Genomic DNA, 19,671 nt, shown 5'->3' with positions numbered 1-19,671 from the left:
TTTTGTGGTACATGAGCCTCTCACTGTTGTGGCCTCTCCCGTTGTGCAGCACAGGCTCCGGATGCGCAGGCTCAGCAGCCGTTGCTCACGGGCCTAGCCGCTCCACTGCATGTGGGATCTTCCCGGATCGGAGCATGAACCCGTGTCCCCTGCATCGGCAGGTGGACTCTCAATCACTGTGCCACCAGGGAAGACCTGGTCACCTTATCTTTGATAAAGGAGGCAAGAATATACTATGTAGAAAAGACAGCCTCTTCAGTAAGTGGTGCTGGGAAAACTGGACAGCTACATATAAAAGAATGAGATTAGAACACTCCCTAACACCATACACAAAAATAAACTCAAAATGGATTAAAGACCTAAATGTAAGGCCAGACGCTATAAAACTATTAGAGGAAAACATAGGCAGAACACTCTAAGACATAAATCATAGCAAGATCCTTTTTGACCCACCTCCTAGAGTAATGGAAATAAAAACAAAAATAAACAAATGGGACCTAATGAAACTTAAAAGCGTTTGCACAGCAAAGGAAACCACAAACAAGATGAAAAGACAGCCCTCAGAATGGGAGAAAATATTTACAAACAAAGAAACTGACAAAGGATTAATCTCCAAAATATACAAGCAGCTCATGCAGCTCAATACCAAAAAAACAAACAACCCAATCCAAAAATGGGCAGAAAAACTAAATAGACATTTCTCCAAAGAAGACATACAGATTGCCAATAAACACATAAAAAGATGCTCAGCATCACTAATCACTACAGAAATGAAAATCAAAACTGTAATGAGGTATCACCTTACACTGGTCAGAATGACTATCATCAAAAAATCTATAAACAATAAATTCTGGAGAGGGTGCAGAGAAAAGGGAACCCTCCTGCACTGTGGGTGGGAATGTAAATTGATACAGCCATTATGGAGAACAGTATGGAGGTTTCTTAAAAAACTAAAAGTAGAACTACTATATGACCCAGCTATCCCACTACTGGGCATATACCTTGTGAAAACCATAACTTAAAAAGATACAAGTACCACAATGTTCATTGCAACACTATTTACAATAGCCAGGAAATGGAAACAACCTAAATGTCCATTGACAGATGAATGGATAAAGAAGTTGTGGCACATATATTCAATGGAATATTACTCAGCCATAGAAACTAATGAAATTGAGTTTTTGTAATGAGGTGGATGGACCTAGAGTCTGTCATACAGAGTGAAGTAAGTCAGAAAGAGAAAAACAAATACCATATGCTAATGCATATATATGGAATCTAAAAAACCGGTACTGATGAACCTAATGGCAGGGCAGGAATAAAGACACAGATATAGAGAATGGACTTGACACAGTGGGGGAAGGGGAAGCTGGGACAAAGTGAGAGAGTAGCATTGACATATATACACTACCAAATGTAAAATGGATGGCTAGTGGGAAGCTGCTGCATAGCACAGGGAGATCAGCTCGATGCCCTGTGATGACCTAGAGGGGTAGGATAGGGAGGGTGGGAAGGAGGCTCAAGAGGGAGGGGATATATGTATACATATAGCTGATTCACCTTTTTTTGTACAGCAGAAACTAACACAACATTGTAAAGCAATTATATTCCAATAAAGATGAAAAAAATGATGTAAAAAAAAAGAAATACTACTCAGCAGTAAAAGGAATGAAATATACAAGAGTGTGAATGAGTCTCAAGAATATTATGCTGAATAAAAGAAGCCAGATACAACAGTACATACTGTATGATTCCATTTATACAAAATTCTAGAGCAGGTAGAAGTAATCTATGGTGGAAAACTCAGAACAGTGGTTGTCTTTTGTTGTGGTGGTGGGCTTGACTGGGAAGGAGCATGAGAGAACTTTCTGGGGTGTGGTAATGTTTTCAGAGGTTTTAGTTACACAGGTGTGTACATTTGTCAAAATACTGAATGGTACACTTAAGATTTGTGCATGTTTTGTATGTAAATTTCACCCAAAAAAGAATAAAATATTTAGGTGGATGTGTATTGATATCGGCTACTTACTTTGAAATGCATCAAAAAATAAAATGGCTTGCCATCATTAAAAATCTACAAATAACAAATGCTGGAGAGGGTGTGGAGAAGAGGGAACCCTCCTACACTGTTGGTGGGAATATAAATTGATACAATCACTATAATGAACAGTATGGAGGTTCCTTAAAAAACTAAAAATAGAACTACCATATGATACAGCAATCCCATTCCTGGGCGTATATCCAGAGAAAAGCATACTTCGAAAAGATACATGCACCCTACATGTTCATTACAGTACTATTTACAATAGCCAGGACATGGAAGCAACCTAAATGTCGATCAACAGATGAACAGGTAAAAAAGATGTGGTATATATATACAATGGAATACTACTCAGCAATAAAAAAGAATGAAATAATGCCATTTGCAGCAACATGGATGGACCTAGAGATGATCATACTAAATGAAATAAGAGAGAAAGACAAGTACCATATGATATCACTTATATGTGGAATCTTAAAAAATGATAGAAATTAACTTATTTACAAAACAGAAACAGACTCACAGTCATAGAAAACAAATTTATCATTACTGAAGTGGAAAGGAGGTGGGGAGGGATAAATTAGGAGTTTGGGATTAGCAGATACAAACTAGTATATATGAAATAAACAGCAAGGACCTACTGCATACCACAGAGAACTATATTCAATATCCTGTAATAAACCATAATGGAAAAGAATATGAAAAAGTATATATATATACATATATATATATATGTATATATACACACACACACATTTATGTATGTTTAATTGAATCACTTTATTGTACACCAGAAACTAACACTACATTGTACATCAACTATAATTCAGCAAAAAAAATTTTTTTAAATAAGATATCTTGATGGATGATGGATAGAGGGATGGATTTGTGGACAGATATGTGATAAAGAGATATAGTAAAATGTTAGTGGTGACTCCAGTGGTGGGTAAATGTTTGACCGTTTTTATAATAAAATGTTGAGAAAAAACTCCACAGTGTTCTTCAGAAAAAAGGAGGAAAAAGTGGGCTAGATTGAGGATATTTATGACTCAGTCTTTCTGAGATCCTTGTTGATCTGCCTCTCTAAGCGACTTTGGATGAACTGACCTCCACTCCCTGTTCTTGTGTAAACTGGTAGCTTCTTGGCCATATCAGAAAGCATCTGCTTCTGGACCTCAGGTCTCTCTTCATTTTCATAGCGCTCCTTGTCGGTATAGGACAGGTGGAACTGGAAGGAGAAGTGAGAGGCAAGACTTTACTTTCCAAAATTCACAGAAAAGATTAAAAACAACAATAACTATTTGGATGAAAATATTTGTTACCTATCCTTGAAGCTCAGGTACCAATTTGGTTTATAACTTTCTCTGGATAAATATCTCATTTATCTTATTTGGCTTTTATCTAAATGTTCATAACTGTGTGATAGATAATATTGTTTTATAACTAAAGAAAATAAAACTTAGATTAAGTACCTTGTCTATGGTTACACTCACTCAACTAATAAAAGCAGCAAAACTAAGCCCCAAACCCAGTTCACTTGACCCCAAGATTTATGCCATTTCCACTCCATTATACCATAATACGATATTGCATGTTGATATGTGATACCTTGCTGCCAGGACCCTGTTGATGATAAACTATGCTTCTTATTAAGTTGTGAGTATTTTTCATAGGTGACAGTCTTGGAGAAGCTGGATGAGACTACTTGCAACATTGTCTTCACATTCTATAATAATTTTTCAAATGAATAGAAATTTGGATATTCTCACTATTTCAGAAGTTTTTAGTCTGGTATGGAGCTTGTTGCCATGTTTGTGCTACACTTTGCTAATCTGGCAAAAAAAATGCCAACGATTTTCCAAAGTAATACAAACCTGTAAGTTTTCTTCTGTTTGGTCCAAAGGGTAGGCAGAGGTGAAAAAGAGAAAGATCTGTGATCCCATTCTCTGGATTTAAACTTAATCTCTGCCATTTAATAGTTCAAAAATCACTTTGGAAAATCAGGTACTCTCAACCTAAGTTTCTTTGTCTGTAAAACAGAGGAAATAATACTTACTTCACAAGACTGGTGTAACAGTGCTGGATAATAACAAGTAATTAAAGTCTCTTTTACAAGTCCAATTTCTTAAATCATTTAGAAATATTTGATATAGCCAATCTTTAAAATTTTAACTATTCTAGATAGTGTGTAGCAGTATGTTATTGTGATTTTAATTTGCACTCCTTTGATTACTAATGACATTCAGCACCTTTTTATGAGTTTATTGGCCATTTGGGTATCTTCCTGTGAAATGCCTATTCAAGTCTTTTGTCCATTAAAAAATAATTGGGTTATGTGTCTTTCTTATTATTGATTTTGTAATGATTTGAAGAGTAATTTATGTATTTTGTATACTAGTCCTTTGTTGAATATTTTCTACCAGTCTGTGGCTTTCCTCTTTACTTCCTTTATGGTGCATTTTGAGAATGTGAAGATCTTGGTGGGAGTGTAGATTTATGCAACCACTTTGGAAAACTGTTTGGCATTATCTACGTAAGCTAAATATGTGCCACCCTATGACTCAGCAATTCCATTCCCAGTTATATACCTAAGAGAACAATGAATGTGTGTGTGTGTGTGTATATGTATGTGTGTTTGTGTGTATGCCAAAAGACAGGTACAAGATTGTTCATAGCAGCTTTATTCATAATAGAAATAAATGGTAACAACACAAGTGTCCTTTAATTGGTGAATGGATAAATCAACTGTGATAAAAGAGAATAACAGCAGTAAAAGGGAATGAATAACTGAAACATACATCAACATGAATGAATCTGGAAAACATTGCACTGAGTGAAAGGCTTACACAAAACAGTGCATACTATGATTCCTTTTTTGTGTGAGGCTCAAAAATAGGCAAAATTAATCTATGGTGATAGAAAGACTAGTGGTTACGTCTGATAGGAAGCTGATTGGGAAAGGGTGTGAAAGAGATTCCTGAGGTGTTGGAAATGTTCAAAATCTTAACCTGGATGGTGATTATATAGGTGTAAATATAGGTAAAAAATCATGAAATCATACTCTTTACAGCTTAGTTCTTGGAATAGAGAATGTATTTGTACATCAGTAAAATAGTAAAACAAATAAATTAATAAAATATTTAAGATAATTTAAATGTATCTGACTTTTAAAATTGGAAATGTATAAAATCAAACACTCTATTTTAAGAACCATACCTGTGGTGGTGCATTTTTATGGTATCATGTCATTCTAAAGTAGAGTGACTGCCTGCGGGTATGTGGAAATGTGTAGGGGAATTTTTGGCTATTACAGTAAATATGGTGCACTATAGGCATTTATTGGGTGGAGGCCCAGGAAGCCAAGGATTCTGTGATGAACTGTATAGGCACACACAACTGAGAATTTTCAGAACCAAAAGTCTATAGGTCAATATTATAAAATGGTAACTAAATAATATAAATTTAATATAAAAACAACTGGGTTTTTTTTGTTTTCTTAGAAGAACAATTATGCTAACTGGAAAGTATAAAGTTTTATTTTTAACTTATTTTTAACCTTCTTATTGAAGTATAGTTGATTTAAAAGTATAAAGTTTTAAACAATTCTTTTTTAATGTTGATAATTAAAAGTAGCACCTTGGGGGCAGCGCTTTAAGTTCAGGGATGGTCTTGGGAATATAACTTTCTTGTGGTATACTGCCCCAGCTTGAAAGGCAGAGGCAGTGTTGTTACTACTTGTATGTGATGAAACCTTGTGGTTATATAGCCAGTAGGCTTTGGTTTGGAATAGGATGTCATGCCTGGATGCCCTATTTCTGGCACTAACCAAGCATTTTTGAGGGTTAGAATGCAATGAGCCAGTAAATGCACTTTGGGTGGGACAACTGGTGATAGACTGGGATGTATTTGGTATTAGATAAATTAATATCATGGCTATCAAATAGGTCCAAAAGATTCACCTTTTCTTTTTACCCATTAAAAATGATTAACATGTGGTCTTAAATGTTAGACATTTGCAGTGATTATCTAAATCCTGTCATCATGTCACCCAGTTCAGGCCAACAAAATTCCTAATCACTCAGCCTTTTTACTGGTCTACAAGCTTTATAAATAGTGTGACAAGGACAATTATTTTATTGAGCTAAAATTCACATAACATAAAATATCATTTTAAAATGTACATTTTATAGTGTATGAGTCAGTGGCATTTAGTACATTCACAGTGTTTTGCAACCATCACCACTATCTAGTTCCAGAATATTTTTATCACTCCAAAAGGAAACGCTCTATACATTAAGTGGTGATTCCCTATTCCCTCCATTCCCATTCCCTGGCAACCACTAATCTACCTTCTGCCTCATTGGATTTTTCTTTCTGGATATTTCATATGAATGCAATCAAACAATATGTGGCCTTTGGTGTCTGCTGTATTTCAACTAGCATAATGTTTTCAAGGTTCATCCATGTTGTATCATGTATCAGTAATGTATTCCTTTTTAATAGCTGAATAATATTCCATTGTATACCACACTTGGTTTATGCATTCCCCTGTTAATGGACATTTGGCTCCTTCCCATCTTTTGGTTACAGTGAATAGTGATCTGTAAACAACTGTGTATAACTATTTGTTTGAACAATTGTTTTCAATTCTCCTGAGTATATACTTAGGAGTAGAACTGCTGGGTCACATGGTAATTCTATGTTTAACCTTATGAGGAAATGAAAAACTGTTTTCCACACTAGCCACGCCATTAAAATTCCCAGTAGCAATGTATGAGGATTCAGAATTCTCTATATTTACACCAACACTTGTTATTTTACATTTTTTTCTTTCTTTCTTTCCCTTTTTCTTTTTCTTTCTTTCTTTCTTCTTTCTTCTTTCCTTCCTTCCTTCCTTCCTTCCTTCTGTCTATCTTTGTTTTGTTTTTATTACAATTATTTTATTACATTCATCTAAGGTTGTACATATTTGATTTCATGGAATAAAATTCAAAGATGTGAAGAGACCTTCATTATTAGGGAAAGTCATGAACTGATCACAAGATGATATACCTCTAGATTGGTTCTACTCCAGTCTTGTTTTCATATTCCTGCATAGCATTATTCAGACAGCCTTCCTTATTTAAAAAAAAAATTAAGACACTAGCACTTCAAGAAAGTGTGCCCAACTCCCATAGTTTCCCACATCCCCAAAGTTAACATTTTCCTTGGTTTTTGCCTTTTTCTTATGGTTCATAATTTCTTACTTTTTGTATCAGTTATCTATGGTCACAATAATGTTTCATAACATACAACTTTGAAATCTAGAATAATAAGCATCAAGGTTCAAGGGTCTGTGTGCTGGCAATTTTGGCTGAATTGACTAAGCAGTTCTGGTCCCCAAACTCACTCACGTATCTGGTAATTGTCTGACTATTGACCCATCTTGGTTGGGATGACCCTGATGACTCAATTCTGCTCCCATGTTTGTGTCCCATCAGGCTAGACTGGCATGTTGTCAATGTGGTGATAGAAGGCAAGAGGAGAAATCCAAATGGAAACATGTAAGTGCTCTTTCAAGTATCTACTTATCTCACATCTACTAACATCCCATTGGATAAAGCAAGTTACATGGCTAGATGCAGAGAGAGTGGGAGCACATCAGAGGTTATGGCAAAGTTCATGACTACAAGAAGGCATGAGAAATTGGAACAATTGATGTGATCACTCTACCACACCTACAATCTTCTTTTTCTGTTTCTTGGGCAAAGGAAGACAGCTCATCTGATTAAGAATTTGGCTTGATTCAATATTGGAGGATCACTGACAATTTTTTCCTTTATGTTAAAAAAATTTCCATTCAGTAAAATTTACCTTTATATGGTATATGATTCCATGATTTCTTTTATTGAAATGTATCTGGCATACAATATTATATTAGTTTCATGTGTACAACATAATGATTTGACATCTCTATGCATTTCAAAATGATCACTACAATGTCCAGTTACCATCTGTCACCATACAAAGTTAACACAATATTGACTGTATTCCATATACTATACATTACATCCCCATGACTTATTCATTTTATAACTGGAAGTTTATGCCTCTTGATCCCCGTCACCGATTTCCGCCCCCACTCCTACCCTTTTTCCTCTGGCAACCTCCACTAGGAATCTGTTCTCTGTATCTATGAGTCTGAGTTCAGTTTTGTTTTGTTTGTTTGTTTTGTATTTTAAATTTCACATATAAGTGAAGTCATGTGGTATTTGTCTTTCTCTGACTTATTTCACTTAGCATAATACCCTCAAGGTCCAACCATGTTGTTGCAAATGACAATATTTCTTTCTTTTTAATGACTGAGTAGTATTCCATTGTATATATACCATATCTTCTTTATCCATTCATCCACTGATGGACACTTAAGTTGCTTCCATATCTTTGCTATTGTAAACAATGCTGCAGTGAACATAGGGGTGCATATATCTTTTCTAATTCACATTTTTATTTCCTTTGGATAGATACCCCAAAATGGAATTCCTGGATCATATGGTAGTTCTATTTTTAATTTTTTGAGGAACCTCTATACTGTTTTCCATACTGGTTGCACCAATTTACATTCCCACCAACAGTGAATAAGGGTACCCCTTCCTCCACATCCTCATCAACTCTTGTTATTTCTTGTCTTTTTTATAATAGTCACTAACTGGCATGAGGTGATATCTCACTGTGGTTTTGATTTGCATTTCCCTGATGATTAGTGATGCTGAGCATCTTTTCAAGTACCTGTTGGCCATCTGTACATCTTTGGGAAAATGTCTATTCAGATACTCTGCCCATTTTTAATCAGATTTTTTTTGTAATTGAATTGTATGAGTTCTTTATATATTTTGGATAACAACCCCTTATTGGGTATATGACTTGAACATATCTTCTTCCATTTAGTAGGTTGGCTTTGCGTTTTGTTAGTAATTTCCTTTGCCGTGCAGAAGCTTTTTAGTTTGATGTAGTCCCACTTGTTTATTTTTCCTCTTGTTGCCCTTGCCTTTGGAGTCAGATCCCTAAAAGCATTGCTAAGACCAATATCAAGGAGCTTACCAGCTATGTTTTCATCTCAGAGTTTCATGGTTTTAGGTCTAACATTCAAGTCTTTAATACATTTTGAGTTAGTTTTAGTATTTAGTGTAAGATGTGGTTCAATTTCATTCTTTTGCATGTATCTGTTCAGTTAGTCATATTTTAGCCATCCGGTGTGAAATGTTATCTCACTGTGGTCTTAATTTGCACTTCTCTACTATATATACATATACATACATATATACATATATATATACACACAGACACACACATATGTATTGTTTAGTGGACTATCTATTCAAGTCATTTGCCCATTTTTTAAAGGATAGTCCATATTGAAAACATTAAGGATCATCTTTTCAGCAAACTGTACTATAACAATTGGACATAATATTAAAAAAACAAACCCTCAATATTACCTCACATCTTACACAAATTACCTCAAAATGGAGGATCTTCAGGATGGAGGAGTAAGACTTGAAGACCACCTTCGTCCCCACAAATTCATCAAAAATACATCTATATGTGGAACAACTCCTACAGAACACCTACTGAACACTGATAGAAGACCTAAGACTTCCCAAAAGGCAAGAAAATCCCCATGTACCTGAGTAGGGCAAAAGGAAAAAGAAAAAACAGAGACAAAAGAATAGGGATGGGACCTGCACCTCTGGGAGGGAGCTGTGAAGGTGGAAAAGTTTTCACATACTAGGAAGCCCCCTCACTGGCGGGAATTGGGGGAACTTCGGAGCCTCAGAGGAGAGGGGAGCAACAGGGGTGCTGAGGGAAAGCAGAGAGAATCCTGCACAGAGGATCAGTGCCAACCAGCACTCACCAGCCTGAGACACTTATCTGATCACGTGCTGGGTCAGGTGGAGACTGGGTGCTGAGGCACGGGCTTTGGAGGTCAGAAACCAGGGAGAAGACTGGGGCAGGCTGTGCGAAGACAGCCTGAGGGGGCTAGTATACCACAGCTAGCTGGGAGGGAGTCCAGGAAAATGTCTGGACCTGCCAGAGAGGCAAGAGACCATTGTCATGGGGTCCACGAGGAGAGGGACAGGCCCACCATATGAGCTTCTTGTTCCGTGTGCTCACAGATGGCAGGGCACCACCTATGCGGGCTCCAGAGGTGGGCGTGAGCCTGAGAGGTGGGTGCAACGGCTGCTGCCGCTGCCACCAAGGGTCCTGTGAGCAAACCCAGGTCAATGCCCACACCTTCCTGGGAGCCTGTGCAGCCTGCCACTGCTGAGGGTCCTGTGATCCAGGGCCAACATCCCCAGGAGAACACATGGTGCACCTAGGCTGTTGCAACTTCATGCCTACCTCTGCCACTGCAAGCAGTCCCAGCACATCCCAATTGTGACTGCTGTATCCGTCCTTCTCGCTGAACTGAGAGAGCAAGTGAGCCCTAATTAGTCATTGCTTTTTCCTCCTCTTGCCTGAGCAGGGAACAGACGCCTGAGGGTGGCCCACATGCAGAGGTGGGGCCAAAGCCAAAGCTGAACCCCAGGCGCCATGTGACCAAAGAAGAGAAAGGGAAATCTCTCCAAGCACCCACAGGAATAGCGGATTAAACACCCACAATCAGCTTGGTAAACACTGCACCTGGGAATATCTGAATAGATGAGTGTTCCCACAATTGAGCATGTGGACTTTGGGGGCAACTGTGGACTTTGGAGGCAAATACACACAGGAGTAAGGCCAGATCAGAGTCTGAGCTGGTGCCACAGTGCCCACAGCAGGTCCAGAGACCTACCTAGAAGTATTGGAGGACTTCCTGGTTAGGCAGGGACTGGCTATGGTTCACTGTGGGGGCAAGGACACAGAAAGTTGAGGCCACAGAAAAATATTATTATTACTACTTTAAAAATTTTTGATGATTTTTTATTATTCTTTTAATTTTTAATTACTTTATATATTCTCTTTTATGCTTTTATTTTTAATATATTTTTAATTTTATTTTTTCCTATTTCTACTGTATTTTTTCGTTATATTGTAGTTTTTACTTGTTTTGGTTTTTCTTTGTTTTGCATTTTCTCTTATTTTAAACTATAATTTATATTTTTCTATGTTTACTTCTTTGCTGTTTCATACATTTTTCCTTTTGTTTTCATCTTTCTTTTGTTTTTAGTTTTCTTTTGATCATTTTTGTGTGTTTTATGCTTTCTTTGCCTTTTTTTTAGTTTGCTTTCTGTGTTTTATTGTTTTTGTTAGTTTAGTACTTAGTGTTTGTTTTCATTTTTAGGTTTGTTTATTGGTTTGGTTGCTCTCTCCCTTTTTGTTTTCTCTTTTTATTTTTCTTTTTGTGAGTGTATGTGTGTTCATGTGATTTTATCTGTTTAGTTTTGCTTTTACCATTTGTCTTGGGGTTTTGTCTGTTCGTTTTCTTTTTTTCCATGCTATGTGGCTTGCAGGGTCTTAGTGCTCTGGCCAGGGGTTGGGCCTGAGCCTCTGAGGTGGGAGAGCTGAGTCCAGGATGTTGGACCACCAGAGAACTCCCGGCCCTATGGAATATTAATTGGTGAGGGCTCTCCCAGAGGTCTCCATCTCAACACTAAGACCTGGCTTCACACAACGGCCAGCAAGCTCCAATGCTGGACGCCTCATGCCAAACAACTAGCTAGACAGGAAAACAAGCCCACCCATTATCAGACAGGATGCCTAAAGTGATATGAAGCTCACAGACACCCCAAACACACCAATGGATGTGGCCCGGCCCACCAGAGGGACAAGATCCAGCCACACCCACCAGAACACAGGCACCAGTCCCCCCCACCAGGAAGCCTACACAAGCCACTGGACCAACCTCACCCACTGGGGACAGACTCCAGAAGTAAGAGGAAGTAGGACCCTGCAGCCTGTGTCAAGGAGACCCCAAACACACTAATTTAAACAAAACGAGAAGACAGAGAAATATGCAGCAGATGAAGGAGCAAGGTAAAACCCCACAAGACCAAACAGATGAAGAGGAAATAGGCAGTCTACCTGAAAAGGAATTCAGAGCAATCACAGTAAAGATGATCCAAATCTTGGAAATAGAATAGAGAAAATGCAAGAAACGTTTAATGGGGCTTCCCTGGTGGCGCAGTTGTTGAGAGTCCGCCTGCCAATGCAGGGGACAAGGGTTCGTGCCCCAGTCCAGGAGGATACCACAAGCCACGGAGCGGCTGGGCCCATGAGCCATGGCTGCTGAGCCTGCGTGTCCGGAGCCTGTGCTCCACAATGGGAGAGGCCACAACAGTGAGAGGCCCACATACGGAAAAAAAAAAAAAAAAAAAGAAAGAAACATTTAACAAGGACCTAGAAGAACTGAAAAGCAAACAAACAGTAATAAACAACAAAATAACTGAAATTTAAAATACTCTATAAGGAATCAATAGCAGAATAACTGAGGTAGAAGAATGGATAAGTGAGCTGGAGCATAGAATGGTGGAAATAACTGACATGGAGCAGAAAAAAGAAGGAAAAGAATTGATGACAGTCTCAGAGACCTCTGGGACAACATTAAACACACCAACATTCGAATTATAGGGGTCCAAGAAGAAGAAGAGAAAGAGAAAGGGTCTGAGAAAATATTTGAAGAGATTATAGTCGAAAGCTTCCCCAACATGGGAAAGGAAATAGCCACCCAAGTCCAGGAAGTGCAGAGAGTCCCAAACAGGATAAACCCTAGGAGAAACAAACCAAGACACATATTAATCAAAATAACAAAATTAAATTCAAAGAAAAAATATTAAAAGCACCAAGGGAAAAGCAACAAATAACATATAACGGAATCCCCATAAGGTTCTCAGTTGAGTTCTCAGCAGAAACTCTGCAGGCCAGAAGGGAGTGGCATGACATATTTAAAGTGATGAAAGGGAAAAACCTACAACCAAGATTAGTCTACCTAGGAAGATCTCATTCAGATTGACAGAGAAATCAAAGGCTTTGCAGACAAGCAAAAGCTAAGAGAATTCAGCACCACCAAACCAGCTTTAAAACAAATGCTAAACGAACTTATCTAAGCTGGAAACACAAAAGAAAAGGACCTACAAAAACAAACACAAAACTATTAAGAAAATGGTAATAGGAACACACATATGTGAATGGAGTAATGCTCCAACCAAAAGACACGGACTTGCTGAATGGATACAAAAACAAGACCCGTATTTATGCTGTCTACAAGAGACCCACTTCAGACCTAGGGACACATACAGACTGAAAGTGAGGGGATGGAAAAAGATATTCCATGCAAATGGAAATCAAATGAAAGCTGGAGTAGCAATTCTCCTATCAGGCAAAATAGACTTTAAAATAAAGACTATTACAAGAGACAAAGAAGGACACTACATAATGATCAAGGGATCGATCCAAGAAGATATAACAATTGTAAATATTTATGCACCTACATAGGAGCACCTCAATACATAAGGCAAATACTAACAGCCACAAAAGGGGAAATCAACAGTAATACAATAATAGTAGAGGACTTTAACACCCCACTTCCACCAATGGACAGATCACCCAAAATGAAAAAATATAAGGAAACACAAGCTTTAAATGACACAATAGACCGAATATATTTAATTGATATTAAGAGGACATGCCATCTGAAAACAGCAGATTACAACTTCTTCTCAAGTGCACATTGAAGATTCTGCAGGATAGATCATATCTTCAGTCACAAATCAAGCCTTGGTAAAGTTAAGAATACTGAAATTGTACCAAGTATCTTCTGCGACCACAACGCTTTGAAATTAGAAATCAATTACAGGAAAGAAACTGTAAAAAACACAAACACAGGAAGGCTCAACAATACGCTACTAAATAAACAAGAGATCACTGAAGAAAGCAGAGAGGAAATCAAAAAATACCTAGAGACAAATGACAATGAAAACACAATGACCCTAAACCTATGGGATGCTGCAAAAGCAGTTCTCAGAGGAAAGTTTATTGGAAGACAATCTTACCTCAAGAAACAAGAAAAATCTCAAATAAAGAATCTAACCTTACACCTAAAGGAACTAGAGTAAGAAGAGCAAAAAAAAAAAAACCCCAAAGTTAGTAGAAGGAAAGAAACCATAAAGATTAGAGCAGAAATAAATGAAATAGAAACAAGACAATAGCAAAGATTAATAAAAACTAAAAGCTGGTTGTTTGAGAAGATAAACAAAATTGATAAACCTTTAACCAGATGCATCAAGAAAAAGAGGGAGAGGACTCAAATCAAAAAAATTAGAAATGAAAAAGGAGAAGTTACAACAGACACAACAGAAATGCAATACATCATAAGAGACTACTACAAGCAACTATATGCCAATGAAATGGACAACCTGGAAGAAATGGACAAATGATTAGAAAGGTATTACCTTCCAAGACTGAACCAAGAAGAAATAGAAAATATGAACAGACCAATCACAAGTAAAGAAATTGAAACTGTGATTAAAGATCTTCCAACAAACTGAAGTCCAGACCAGACAGCTTCCTAGGTAAATACTGTCAAAGATTTAGAGAAGAGCTAACACCCATCCTCTGAAACTCTTCCAAAAAATTTCAGAGTATGGAAAACTCCCAAACTCATTCTACGAGTCCACCATCACCCTTATTCCAAAACCAGACAAAGATATTACAAAAAAGAGAAAATTACAGACCAATATCCCTGATGAATATAGATGCAAAAATCCTCAACAGAATACTAGCAAACAGAACCCAATAACACATCAAAAGGATCACACACCATGATCAAATGGGATTTACCCCAGGGATGCAAGGATATATGCATTCTTTAATATATGCAAATCAGTCAATGTGGTACATCATATTATCAAATTGAAGAACAAAAACCATATGATCATCTCAGTAGATGCAGAAAAAGCTTTTGACAAAATTCAACACCCATTTATGATAAAAACTCTCCAGAAAGTTGGCACAGAGGGAAACTACCTCAACAAAATAAAAGCTGTATACAACAGACCAGAGCAAACACCGTTCTCAATGGTGAAAAACTGAAAGCATTTCCTCTAAAATCAGGAACAAGACAAGGATGTCCACTCTAACCAATATTATTTAACATAGGTTTGGAAGTCCTAGCCATGGAAATCAGAGAAGAAAAAGAAATAAAAAGAATACAATTTGGAAAATAAGAAGTAAAACTGTCACTGTTTGCAGATGATATGATACTATACATAGAAAATCCTAAAGATGCCACCAGAAAACTACTAGAGCTAATCAATGAATTTGGTAAAGTTGCAGGATATAAAATTAATGCACAGAAATCTCTTGCATTCCTATACACTAACAACAAAAGATGAGAAAGAGAAATTTAGGAAACAATCTCATTCACCATTGCAACACAAAGAATAAAATACCTCGGAATAAACCTGCCTAAGGAGGTAAAAGACCTGTATGCAGAAAACTATAAGACGCTGATGAAAGAAATCAAAGATGATACCAACAGTTGGAGAGACATGCCATGTTCTTGAATTGGAAGAATCAATATTGCAAAAATAGCTAAACTACCCAAAGCAATCTACAGATTCAATGCAATCCCTATCAAATTACCAATGACATTTTCCACAGAAATAGAATAAAAAATCTGAAAATTTGTATGGAGATACAAAAGACCCCGAATAACCAAAGCAATCTTGAGACAAAAAAACGGAACTGGAGGAATCAGGCTCCCTGACTTCAGACTATACTACAAAGCTACAGTAATGAAGACAGAATGGCACTGGCAAAAAACCAGAAATATAGATCAATGGAACAGGATAGAAAGCCCAGAGATAAACCCATGCAACTATGGTCACCTTATCTTTGATAAAGAAAGTAAGAATATACAATGTAGAAAAGACAGCATCTTCAATAAGTGGTGCTGGGAAAACTGGACAGCTACATGTAAAGGAATGAAATTAGAACACATCCTAACACCATACACAAAATTAAACTCAAAATGGATGAAAGACCTAAATGTATGACTGGACACTATAAAACTCTTAGAGGAAAACAAAGGCAGAAGACTCTTTAACATGAATCACAGTAAGATCTTTATTGAACCACCTCCTAGAGTAATGGAAATAAAAATAAAAATTAAAAACTGGGACCTAATGAGACTTAAAAGCTTTTGCACACCAAAGAAAACCACAAGGAAGATGAAAAGACAACCCTCAGAATGATAGAAAATATTTCAAATGAATCAATGGACAAAGGATTAATCTCCAAAATATGTAAACAGCTCATGCAGCTGAATAGCAAAAAAACAAACAACCCAATCCAAAAATGGGTGGAAGACCTAAATAGACATTTATCCAAAGAAGACATACAGATGGCCAAGAGGCACATGAAAAGCTGCTCAACATCACTAATTATTAGAGAGATGCAAATCAAAACTACAATGAGGCATCACCTCACACCATTTAGAATGGGCATCATCAGAAAATTTATAAACACTGAATGCTGGAGAGGGTGTGGAGAAAAGGGAACCCTCTTACACTGTTGGTGGGAATGTAAATTGATACAGCCACTATGGGAACAGTATGGAGGTTCCTTAAAAAACTAAAAATAGAGCTACCATATGACCCAGCAATCCCACTCCTGGGCTTAAACCCAGATAAAACCATAATTCAAAAAGACACATGCACCCCAGTGTTCATTGCAGCACTATTGACAATAGCCAGTCATGGAAGCAACCTAAATGCCCATCAACAGAGAAATGGGTAAAGAAGAAGTGGTACATATATTCAATGGAATATTAGCCATAAAGAGGAACAAAATTGGGTCATTTGTAGAGATGTGGATGGACCTAGAGACTGTCATACAGAGTGAATTAAGTCAGAAAGAGAAAAAAAAATATCGTATATTAACGTATACCTGTGGAATCTAGAAACATAGTACAGATGAACTGGTTTGCAAGGCAGAAATAGAGACACAGATGTAGAGAACAAATGTATGGACACCAAGTGGGGAAAGGGTGGGTGGGATGAATTGGGAGATTGGGATTGACATATATACACTAATGTGTGTAAAATAGGTAACTAATGAGAACCTGCTGTATAGCACAGGGAACTCCACTTTTCTGTACAGTAGAAACTAACACAACATTGTAAAACAGCTATACCCCAATCTAGAAAAATTACCTCAAAATGGATCACATGGCTAAATGTAAATTTTAATTTTATTTTTCATTGTATCAGTATACAAGAGTTACTGTTTTATTTTTATAAAAGTAATGCAAGCTCATTGTAGAATATATAGACATTACAGAAAAACATTAAGAAAAATATCCTTCTAATCTTATTCATAAAGAGCCAGTACTATTTTGGTGTAGTCTTTCCTTTCATTTGTATATACAATCATTCCTTTAATTTTTCATACTACTTTTTCACCTAATATTTTTTCTTCCAGTTTTATTGAAGTATAATTGACATACAGCACAGTATAATTTTAAGGTGTACAGCATAATGATTTGAATTATATACATAAGGAAATGATTACCACAATAAGTTTAGTGAACATCCATTATCTCATATAGATAAAAATAAAATTATTTGCCCATTTTAAATTTGGTTGTCTTTTTGTTGTTGAATTGCAAGAATCTTTTATGTATTCTGGATGCTTGACACTTATCAGATATATAATTTGCAAATATTTTCCCCCTTCTTTGAGTGGTCTTCTCAATTTCTTGATAGTGTTGTTTGATGCACAAAAGTTTTAAATTTTGATAAAGTCTAATTTATATGTTTTTCTTTTGTTTCTTGTTTTTAATGTCTTATCTAATAATCCATTACCAAATCCAGGGTCATTAAGATTTACCCCTAGGTTTTCTTTTAAGAGTTTAAGAGGTTTAAGTTTTACATTTTGGTGTTTGATCCATTTTTTTATTGTGATAAAATATACACAACATATAGTTCAGCCATTTAAGCTATTTTTAAGTGTATAACTCAGTGGCATTAAGTACATTCACAGTGTTGTGCAACCATTCCCACCATCCATCCTAAACCCTTTTTTCATCTTTCCAAACTGAAATTCTATACTCATTAAACAACTCCCTATATCTCTTCCCTCCAGCTCCAGGAAGACACCATTTTACTTTCTGTCTCTGTTAATTTGACTACTCTAAGTACCTTATGTAAGTGGAATCATACAGTATTTGCCTTTTTGTGACTGGCTTATTTCACTTATCATAAAGTCCTCAAAGTTCATCCACGTGGTGGCATGTGTCAGTATCCTTCCTTTTGAAGGCTGAATAATATTCCATTGTTTGTATATATTACATTTTGTTTATCCATTCATCTTTCAGTGGACATTTGGCTTGCATCCACCTTTTGGCTATTGTGAATAATGCTGCTGTGAACAAATACTGCCTTGAGACCATGCTTTCAATTCTTTTGGGTACATAACAAGAAGTGGAATTACTGGATCATATGGTAGCTCTATTTTTATTTATTTATTTTTATTATTATTATTATTATTATTTGCGGTACGTGGGCCTCTCACTGTTGTGGCCTCTCCTGTTGCAGAGCACAGGCTCCAGATGCGCAGGCTCAGCGGCCATGGCTCATGGGCCTAGCCACTCCGCGGCATGTGGGATCTTCCCGGACCGGGGCACGAATCCGCGTCCCCTGCATTGGCAGGCGGACTCTCAACCACTGCACCACCAGGGAAGCCCCACAGGTTGAATTTTAACTGGAGAGTAGCAGCATGCTTTCTTATGGTTAATGATATCAACTATTTTTAATTATTTGAGGAGATACCATACTATTTTGATAGTGGCTGCACCATTTTATGCTCCCATCAACATCTCACGAGTGTTCCAGTTTCTCCACATTCTCGCCAACACTTGCCATTTTCTGCTTTTTTAAAAAGATAGTATCCCTCCTAATGGATGTGAAGTGGTATTTCATTGTGGTTTTGATATGCATTTCCCTAATGATTAATGATGTTGAGCATCTTCTCATGTGTTTGTTGGTCATTTGGAAAAATGTCTACTCAAGTCCTTTGCCCATTTAGAAATCAGATTGGTTTGTTTTCTGTTGCTGTATAGTTGTAAGAGTTCTTTTATATTCTGGATATTAACCCCTTATCAGATATATGACTTGTAACAATTTTCTCCCATTCCATAGGTTGCCTTTTCAGTCATTCTGTTGTGTTTTGATGCCTAGAACTTTAAATGTATTAATGTCATCCAATTTATTTTTACTTTAGTTTACTCTGTTTTTGGTGTCATATCCAAGAAATTATTGCCAAATCAATGTCATGAAATTTATTCCTAGTTTTTCTTCTAAGTGTTTTCTAGTTTTAAAAACTATAGGTTTAGGTTTAGGTCTTTAACCCATTTGAGTTGATTTTTGTACGTGGTATAATGTAAGGGTCCAACTTCATTATTTTGCATGTGTGTATCTAGTTTTCCCAACACCATTCATTGAAAAGACCCTCCTTTCCCTTTGAATGGTCTTGGTACACTTTTCAAAAATCATCTGACCATATATGTGAGGGTTTATTTTGGCCTCTTTAACCTATTCAATTAGTTTCTATGTCTGTACCACACTGTTTTGATTACTGTAGCTTTGTAGTAAGTTTAGAAATGAGGAAAT

The 19,671-nt window shown here is 36.8% G+C and overlaps 1 protein-coding gene across 1 annotated transcript in view; it reads right to left on the bottom strand.

Annotated features, from left to right (window-relative positions):
* Nucleotides 1-3,083: 3,083 nt before the first annotated feature.
* Nucleotides 3,084-19,671, bottom strand: part of LOC103070882 (zDHHC palmitoyltransferase 15) — a 66,604-nt gene continuing 50,016 nt past the window's right edge. The window contains exon 3 of the mRNA XM_007448571.1: nucleotides 3,084-3,269. Coding sequence (XP_007448633.1) covers nucleotides 3,084-3,269 — 186 coding nt within the window. The remainder of the gene's footprint in view (nucleotides 3,270-19,671) is intronic.

This window comes from Lipotes vexillifer, unplaced genomic scaffold, assembly GCF_000442215.2.
Source record: "Lipotes vexillifer unplaced genomic scaffold, Lipotes_vexillifer_v1.1 scaffold1919, whole genome shotgun sequence".
Lineage (NCBI taxonomy): Eukaryota > Metazoa > Chordata > Mammalia > Artiodactyla > Lipotidae > Lipotes > Lipotes vexillifer.
Note: the sequence above shows the minus strand (reverse complement) of the source record. Positions and strands in the feature narration are given on the sequence as shown.